At 47.0% G+C, this 9,821-nt stretch overlaps 1 protein-coding gene across 1 annotated transcript in view; it reads left to right on the plus strand.

Annotated features, from left to right (window-relative positions):
* The window catches only part of LOC105532076 (chromosome unknown open reading frame, human C19orf68), a 26,466-nt gene that overhangs the window by 13,647 nt on the left and 2,998 nt on the right, over nt 1-9,821 (plus strand). The window contains exon 3 of the mRNA XM_011970156.1: nt 9,705-9,806. Coding sequence (XP_011825546.1) covers nt 9,705-9,806 — 102 coding nt within the window. The remainder of the gene's footprint in view (nt 1-9,704; nt 9,807-9,821) is intronic.

Consider the following 9,821-nt stretch of genomic DNA (forward strand, 5'->3'; position numbering starts at 1 on the left):
TTTTTTTTTTTTTTTTTTTTTTTGAGACAGGATCTCACTGTCACCCAGGCCAAGTGCGGTGTTGCAGTCACGGCTCACTGCACCCTCAATGTCCCAAGCTCAAGCAATCCTCTCACCTCATTCTCCCAAGTAGCTGGGACAACAGGCGTGCACCACCACACCCAGTTAATTTTTTTTAGTTTTTGTAGAGATGTTAGGGGTCTCCCTATGTTGCCCAGGCTAGTCTCGAACTCCTGGACTCAAGCGATCCTCTTGCTTTGACCACCCAAAGTGCTGGGATTATAGGCATGAGCCACCACACCAGGCCTATTTAAATTAAAAAAAAAAAATTGAATTACACAAATAGAAAATGCACAAATGATAAATATTTAGTTTGGTGAATGTTCACAAGGGGAGAACACACCCGAACCCCCCACGCAGATGGAGAATTAGGAGAAGGAAGAGTGCTGTGTCCTGTGATGTGATGGAGCGATAAGTATTATAAAGGAGAAAAAGGCCAGGGCTTGGAGCGGGACAGTTCTAAGGGTGCTGTTTGAATTGGTCAGGGAAGGTCTCTTTAAGCAAATGACGGTGAAGCAGAGGAGATGGAACAGAGGCAAGGGACCCTCATTCTGTCATCAGAGGGAAGAGAGTTCCAGGCAGAGGGAACAGCCAGTGCAAAGGCCCAGAGGCACGAGCAAGCTTGTGTTGGAGGAACAGTGAGGATGGCTGCTGCTCCATAAGGAATCTCTGTGACTTTAATCCAACTTCAAGTTTGGGGTGAACTTGAAGTTTAAAAAGGAAAGAAAGATGAGAAAGTGGGAAAAGAACTGGTTTCTCCTGGCTGTGCCTTTGTCTCCCTTGGGTGTGGAAGAGGTCCCAAGGCAGGGTGAAGTCAAGATTCAGCTCTGGCACACTCTTCCTGTCTTCATCTCATGCCCAGTAAGAAGCCCTGATTCAAGCCACCAGCCCAAGCCCAGGCCTCTGTCATGACATAATAATAATTTTAGCTAATGTTTATCAAGCACTTACTATATGCCAGGCACTACTCTAAGTGCTTTTACATACTATAACTCATTTTACTCTCACCTGAGCCCTATGAAGAAATAGTCCACCATTCTCATCCCCATTTTACAGATAAGGAAACTGAGGCACAGAGAAGTCAAGTAACTGACTCAAAGTCACACAGCTATTTAGTGACAGAGCTGGGCTTCGGACCCACACAGCCAGGATCCAGACCCATGTCCTTCACTGTGGGGACAAACACACATGCATTTCCTACTCCGCTACTCTTTACTGACCTAGTAACTCTCATCCACTGTCCACCATTACATACATAAGCCTCAGCTTTTCTTCCCTGAAACCGCCCTCTGCAGGATTGTTCCTGTGCAAAGCAGCTCATTCATAAATCACAGCCTTCCCTGGAAGGGGAATTGTCTTTCCATTTTGAAGCCTGTCTTGGAATCTAGGCTAAACCAAGGTTGGCTCCTGGGTCTGTGTTTTGGCCTGCCTTAATACTTTTTTTTTTTTTTTTTTTTTTGAGACAGAGTTTTGCTCTTGTTGCCCAGGCTGGAGTGCAATGGCGCGATCTTGGCTCACCGCAACTTCCGCCTCCTGGGTTTAAGCAATTCTCCTGCCTCAGCCTCCCAAGTAGCTGGGATTACAGGCGTGTACCACCATGCCTGGATAATTTTTGTATTTTCAGTAGAGACGGGGTTTCTCCATGTTGGTCAGGCTGGTCTTGAACTCCTGACCTCAGGCAATTGGCCCACCTCAGCCTCCCAAAGTGCTGGGATTACAGGCATGAGCCACTGTGCCCAGCCACTTAATACTCTTAAAAGAAAGGAGGAAGAAGTTCTAGGACAGGAGAGACAGATTAGTGAAGCAACATTTAAATATTTACTTTTTGAATATGTTATACATTCACATGGTTCTAAAAAGGGTATGTAGTGAAAAGTCTTCTTGTCACGTCCTGTCCCCCAGGTCCCCTCCCCTCCAGAGTTACTAGCAGCTTATAAATCGTATCTCGCTTTCTATCCTATGGACCAGCACTGCCCAGTGGATCTTTCAACAATGATAGAAATGTTCCTTATCCAGGCTGGGCATGGTGGCTCACACCTGTAATCCCAGCACTCTGGGACTCTGAGGCAGGTGGATCACCTGAGGTCAGGAGTTCAAGACCAGCCTGGCCAACATGGCGAAACCTGGTCTCTACTAAAAATTCAAAATTAGCTAGGCATGGTGGCAGGTGCCTGTAATCTCAGCTACTCGGGAGGCTGAGGCACACGAATCGCTTGAACCCAGGAGGCAGAGGTTGCAGTGAGCTGAGATGACACCACTGCACTCTGGCCGAGGTAACAGAGTGAGACTGTTGTCTAAAAAAAAAAGAAAGAAAATGGTTCTTATCTGTACTGTCCAATCCAGAGGCCGCTGGCCACACATGGCTATAGAATACTTAATGAGGCCAGTGTGACTGAGGAACTGAATTTGTCATTTAATTTACTGAAATGTGAACAACCTGATGTGGCTAATGGCTTCTGGATTGGACAGCACAGATCTGTACATATAAAGGTCAGTTTGCATGTCTGTATTTTTAACTTTATTTCCTCTTTCTGTCCCCCCATCCCCCACTCCCAGCAAGGCAGCCAGTCACCCAGGCTGACTGTTTGTATACATGCTGTTTGTTTGGTTTTGGGTTTTTTTTGTTTTTTTTTTTTTTTGAGATAGGATTTCACTCCCGTCACCCAGGCTGGAGTGCAGTGGCATGCTGTTGGCTCACTACAACCTCCACCTCCTGGGCTCAAGTGATTCTCCTGCCTCGGCCTCCTGAGTAACTAGGACTACAGGCGTGCACCACCAAGCCTGGCTAATTTTTGTATTTTTAGCAGAGACGAGGTTTCGCCATGTTGGCTAAGCTGGTCTCGAACTCCTGACCTCAAGTGATCCACTCACCTTGGCCTCCCAAAGTGCTGGGATTACAGGCATGGGCCACCGCACCCACCCGACCTGTACACACTGTTTTGCATCTTGCTTTATATGTTGGAGAGTGCCAGATGTCACCATCTTTTGTTCTTCCTCTGGGGCTGGTCAAATCCTCCTGAGAAAACTCCTCCGGCCTCCTGGCGGGGGGTGAAGGCCAGGCTGCCAAGGCCAGCTTCTGGGAGCCACCCGGGCAGAGGCAGGGAGCTGTCGGGCATTCAGCCAGCAAGACTCACTCAGTCCCTACTTGGGATTCAGAATCCCCCTCCCTCATCTTCAGATGGGCCAGATGTCCCCAAAGCCAGCGGCCCCTTTGTGTTTCGTCCTGTCTACAGAATAAACCACCATAACTGGGGATGGAGGAAGAGTAAAGGGAGAGGAGAAATGGGATTTGGAGATCTAGCTGCTGCTGAAACAGTCCTCAGTTCATCTTTGTTTTGCCTTCCGCAAAACTGGCCTGGTGTTGCCAACTCCTTTTGAGGACTTTGCTACTGGTTCTCAGCATCCCCCAATTGCTGGCTTAGGATTCATGGGTTTTGGCGGTGGGGTGGGATTAGCATGTCCAGCTGCTTTCCAGTTTCCAAAGTTCTATCCCTGTCATATTGCCTCTGTCTTTAGAAAAAAAAAAAAAAGCCATTTTAAAAATAGATGTACTTGAGGTTCAAGAGGGAGTGAAACTAGAGAGGTGTTCAATCCACCACTCTTACACAGAAGTTTCACCTTTTTTTTTCACTTATAAAATCTACTGAAAGAATTCTATATTAATATATTAATAATACAATAGTAATATAACATAATAGATAACATAATATTAATATTATAATCTGTAACTCATAATGTGTAATACTAATGATATAAGAGGTGCGATGGCTCACACCTGTAATCTCAGCACCTTGGGAGGCTGAAGCGAGCAGATCACTTGAGCCCAGGAGTTCAAGACCAGCCTGGCCAACATAATGAGCCCCTGTCTCTACAAAAAAATAAAAAAATTAGCCAGGCGTGGTGGCGGGCACCTGTAGTCCCAGCTACTTGGGAGGCTGAGGCAGGAGAATGGTGTGAACCCAGGAGGCGGAGCTTGCAGTGAGCTGAGATCAGATTGCGCCACTGCACTCCAGCCTGGGCGACGGAGCGAGACTCTGTCTCGGAAAAAAAAAAAGAATACTCGATGTACTCGATGGGCAGCTGGTATGATCTCAGTGGAGGGCAATTTAGCAATATCTATCTATCAAAATGACAAGAACACTCACCCTTAGGCCCACAATCCCACTACTGGTGATTTATCCTACAGATGTAGTTGCACAGATGTGGAAGGACTTACTTACAAGGTTAATCATTGTTATTTGTGAAAGCAACAGATTAGAAACAACCCAAACTCCAATGGGTAATGGTTACATAACCTGTGGTATATCCATCCATGGATTACTACACAGCACTAAAAAAGAATGAGAACTTTGGGAAGCCGAGGTGGGCCGATCACAAGGCCAGGAGATCAAGACCATCCTCGCTAACACGGTGAAACCTCGTCTGTATTAAAAATACAAAAAATTAGCTGGGTGTGGTGGTGGGTGCCTGTAGTCCCTGCTAATCGGGAGGCTGAGGCAGGAGAATGGCGTGAACCAGGGAGGGGTGGCTTGCAGTGAGCCGAGATTGCACCACTGCACTCCAGCCTGGGATACAGAGCGAGACTCTGTCCTAAAAAAAAAAAAAAAAAATGTGAACACGTCTAGGAACTATTTTGAAAGATCTCTCAAACACATTTTTAAGTTAAAGCAAAATGCAAAACTGTACATGATATGCTGTATTATCTATAAAATAGAGAAAATAAGAATTATAGGTATGCTTACTTATATTCATATAAAGAAACTCTAGAAGAATACCAAGAACTGTGGATGGGGGTAGAATAGTGAATGGAAGCAGACTGATTAGACTAAAGAGGTGGGAGTAAGGCCTTTTACATATCACTTTACATTATTTGACTTTTGGACCATGTGGATGTTTGCATATTCAAATAATTAATTCTAAAAAAGAAGGTAAAAAATAGAGCTGGGCACAGTGGCTCACACCTGTAATCCCAGCATTTGGGGAGGCTGAGGTAGGTGGATCACTTGAGGTCAGGAGTTTGAGACCAGCTTGGCCAGCATGGTGAAACCCCATCTCTACTAAAAATACATAAATAATACAAAATACATGCTGGTGGGTGCCTGTAGTCCCAGCTACTTGGGAGACTGAGGCAGGAGAATGATTTAAACCTGGGGGGGAGGTGCCGGAGGTTGCAGTGAGCCGAGATCACATCACTGCACTCCAGCCTGAGTGACAGATTGAGACTCCATCTCAAAACAAAACAAAACAAAACAAAACAAAAAACAAAAACACACACACACACCAAAAAAAAAAAAAAAAGAAAGAAAAATAGGCAACAGTCCCAGCATACTAAACGCATTTGTTTCTCTCCTCAAAGGAAAAATTAGAGGGTGAGTGATAGAGGGCCTTGAGGCTGTGTGAGTCAGGATGGCCTGGGTTTTGCTGTAATAATGAACAGCCCTCAAATCTCAGTGGCTGAACTCATTGAATTTTATTTCTTGCTCACCTATGTGGCCACCATGGGATGTTCGGGGAGTACTGTTTATCTGGATCATTCTGGGACCCAGGAGGATGGGCATTCATCCCAAGGTAATAACTGTATGTGGCAGGGGTGGCTGTGAAAGCTTCTCCTTGGATGTGATGCCTCAGCTCCCTCCCGCTCACACTTCATTGGCCAAAGCAAGTCACATGACGCTGCCTACCTGCAAGGGGGCAGGGAGGTACAATGCTAGTAAGTGCCCAGGAGAGGGAGAACTGCAATTTCTTGGCAAGCAGGACCATAGGGTGCTGTTTCATCAAGGGCCGCCCAAAGCCCTGTCTGAATATGGGGCTCGTGTTTCCCCTGCTCTGTAGTTACACAGGCCCCCTGCAGTTCAGTTTCAGCTTTTCTAGCTTTTCATGGCTTCCAAAGGGAATATTTTCTATGCCATATAGCCTGTTTTTACATCAAGCCATTTTTGGGGTGTTGATTTTGGTGGCTTGATTTTATTTGTATTGATAGGTGCTGAATGCTTTATGAATGTTCTGGCTGTGCCCGTTACTAGCTACAGGACACAGAACAAGTTATGAACAACCTATTTACCCTTTCCAAACCTTATTTCATTTATCTGTAAAATGGGGATAATTCTATCTTATAGGGTTGTTGGGGTTGTGTGAGAATTAAGGTACAGTGTGTGTGTGCGTGTGTGTGTGTGTGTGTATATGTAGGATGGGAGGAATAGTGCTCAGAAAGTAGAAAGCCCTGCATATGTTCAATATTTAGCTATTATTTTGTTGTTGTTGTTTTTGTTTTTGAGATGGAGTCTCTCTGTGTCACCCAGACTGGAGTGCAGTGGCACAATGTTGGCTCACTGCAGCCTCTGCCTCCCGGGTTCAAGCAGTTCTCCCATCTCAGCCTCCCAAGTAGCTGGGATTACAGGTGCACACCACCAGGCCCAGCCACTTTTTATATTTTTAGTACAGATGAGGCTTCACCATGTTGGTCAGGCTGGTCTTGAACTCCTGACCTCAGGTGATCCACCCACCTCGGCTTCCCAAAGTGCTGGGATTACAGGCATGAGCCACTGTGCCCGGCCTCAGCTATTATTTTTATTCCTTCAGTTTTTTCTTTGGGGCAGTTTGATGAATAGTATCGTTCTGATCACATGAAAAAGGGAGGATTTACTCACGTATCGGAAGAGGTGTGAATGGAAAGTAGTAAAGGCATGGTTTCTGATGTTCATGTTCATGGAATCTGCTGTCTATGGCAGATGCTTCCCTGTGCTACCAATTCGTGTGTCTGAAAGGACACCTGTACTCATTCACATCCTCAAAATCTGTTCCTCTGTGGGTTTCTCCATCTCTGCCAAATGCACTGCTGTCCACTGTGTGCCTAAGTCAGGGCTGTTTGGTCACTTTTTGGAAGGCTGTAGGGTAGAGTGGTCAGGAACAAGAGGCCCTGGACCCAAGCTGTGAGGGCTCAAATCCCAGCTCACCTGGTGTTGCAAATCACATGGGTGACTCCAGGCAAGCAACTAAAGCCCTGTGTGCCTCAGTGTCCTTATCTGAAAAAGGGGGTGATAATCATAGTATCTGTCTTACAGGGATATTGTGAGGATGAAAGATTAATTGCTGGAAATGTGCCTGGTGCAGAGAAACTACCTCGTGTGCTTTGCACACCCAAAGCCTTCTTTTTTATATTTATTTACCCTTGGCCTGCGGGCTGTCTCCTCTCACTCTGTGGTGTGTCTCATTTGTTCTCTGTGCCTGAGCCAGCACATGGCACATCATATTTTCTCAGTAAATATTTGTATTCATCAGCCTGGCCAACATGGTGAAACCCCGTCTCTACTAATAGTATAAAAATTAGCCGGGTGTGGTGGTGGGCACCTGTAATCCCAGCTACTTGGGAGGCTGAGGAGAGAGAATCGTTTGAACTCGGGAGGCAGAGGTTGCAGTGAGCCAAGATCATGCCACTGCACTCCAGCCAGGGCGACAGAGTGAGACTCTGTCTCAAAAAAAAAAAAAAAAGTATTCATTTACCTAGCCCCACCTTCATCAAATGTCACCCTACCCCTTAAAATGCCACCCACACATGTTTTCCCACCCACTGCTTTTGTTTCCAATCATTCCTAATGGTCTGGGCCCATTGGATCCCAGCATCACCACTTGTTAGTGCTACGGCCTTGGGCCAGTTTCTCCTCTGGTATAGCTGGGGGTCCCTAAGACCACCCTCAGTTTCCATGATTCACTAGAAGGAATCACAGAACTCAGAAAAATTGTGATAATCAAGGCTATAGTTTATTATAGCAGAAGGATACAGAATAAAACCAGCAAAGGGAAGAGCCACATAGGGCGACCCCATCAGTCTCCCTGATTCCTTAATTATCCTGCAGCATCACATAGGGCAGAGGCCAAGAGAGACCAGCATGAGCTGCCGGATGTCCTCTCTCAGTGAAGTCCCGTGGACAGTGCTCAATTCTCCCACCAATGACGTGTGACAACAATGATGTGTTGCCAGCCAAGGACACTTACTTGGGCCTTGGTGTCCAGAGTCGTTATTGGGGTCAGCCATGTAGACTTGTGCTGAATATTGCTGAGAGATTGAGACAGACAGTAAGAACCGCTGAGATCTGATGCACCCCAGGTGTCCTTCCATGCGTTGGCCAGGAGTGATCTCATTTTAGCCCATCCATGACCCTGTTAAATAGACATCCCCATTTTTCCAGACAAAGAACCAAGGCTCATTGAGGGGAAGTCACTTGCCCAAAGTCCCACAGCTAATAAGAGGCAAATCCAGGAGTCTGATCCTTGAACCTCTGCCCTACAGATGTGGCCTTGGACATGGCTGCACACCCTCGTGTGAGTTCCCTCACTCAGGATGTACTGAGCCATTGTTCTGGGGCAGGTACCATTCAAAGCATCAGGGATGCTGTTATAGCCAAGGCTACAGTTTATTACAGCAGAAGCATGCAGAATAAAATCAGCAAAGGGAAGAGCCACATAGGGCAGAGGCCAAGAGAGACCATCCCGAATGGGAATGTCCCTGTGCTTGTGGGGCTTACATCCTAAGGAGGGCAAGCAGGCAATGGGCAGATGAGCAAATGAAGATATGACTTGCCAAAGGGTGGTAAGTGCCATGGCCAGAAGGAGCCAGAGAGAGATGGGGTGTTTGCTTAGTTGGGAAGGTCAGAGAAGACCTTGATGACGTGGTGTTTGAACAGAGATGATAATTATAATGACCACTTTCAGAACACTTACTATGTGTTGGATATGTAGTAACAGTAATATTATATGTACCAGGCAATGTTCTAAATGCTTGACTGCATCTCATCTTTCCAATCACAGAGATGCTCTTATTATCATCACTTTACAAATGAAAGGGAGGTTAGGGAAGTTGGCAGAAAGGCACACAGCGAGGAAGCAGCGTCTCCAAGATCTCAGCCCAGGGATCTTGGCCTCAGAGGCCATGCTTTTCACCATTGTCCTGCCTCTCAGTGCGTGGAGAAAGGAATGTTCAGTTCCTAGAAGGAAGAATCAGGGAATATGGAGGTTAAGGAGGAAACTGAGGCACAGAGAGGTTAAATTACCGGGTTCAGAAGTGGTGGGGGTAGGACTCAAAGCTAAATGATCTGCCTCCACAATCGAAGCTCATTACCACTAGACCAGTCATCCTTAACTTAAGCATGCATAGGAGTCCCTTGGAGGGCTTGTCAAACTAGATTGCCGGGCCGCTTCCAGAGTTTCAGGCTCAATAGGTCTGACGTGGCCCTGAGAAGGTGCATTTCTGTCAAAGTGCCAGGAACCGATGGTGATGCTGCTGGTGATGCTGCTGGTCCAGGGCCCACATTTTGAGACCCACTACCTAGACTGCCTCTCAGCACACGGAGGAATGAATAGCCAGCCTCCGGCGGAGGAAACTGAGGCTCAGAGAAGCTAAAAGTGTCATGTGCAAAAAATCACATAGCTGTGTGGTGCCCGGATCTCAAATCCAGGCAATCCGGCTCCAGTCTGGTTTTAACCATTTCTCTGCACTGCCTCCTGCCGGTCAAAAGAATAAATGCATATGCAGGCAAGAATGAATGGGTTCCCATTTCCGTAGAAGGGGAAACCGAGGTCGGGGAGCTGGACGGGGAGACCCCAGCATCCTCTGACCTCTTTCCTTGCCTCCCTGCCCCCGCCCGCAGGTGAAGCTGGTGTTCGTGGAAGACCAGGCAGTGGTGGAGACGGTATTCTTTCTGACGTCGCGCACCAGGGCGCTGCTGCGGCGCTTCCCGCGCATGCTGCTGGTGGACCGGCTGCCG

The sequence above is a fragment of the Mandrillus leucophaeus genome, unplaced genomic scaffold (genome assembly GCF_000951045.1).
Source record: "Mandrillus leucophaeus isolate KB7577 unplaced genomic scaffold, Mleu.le_1.0 Scaffold120, whole genome shotgun sequence".
NCBI lineage: Eukaryota > Metazoa > Chordata > Mammalia > Primates > Cercopithecidae > Mandrillus > Mandrillus leucophaeus.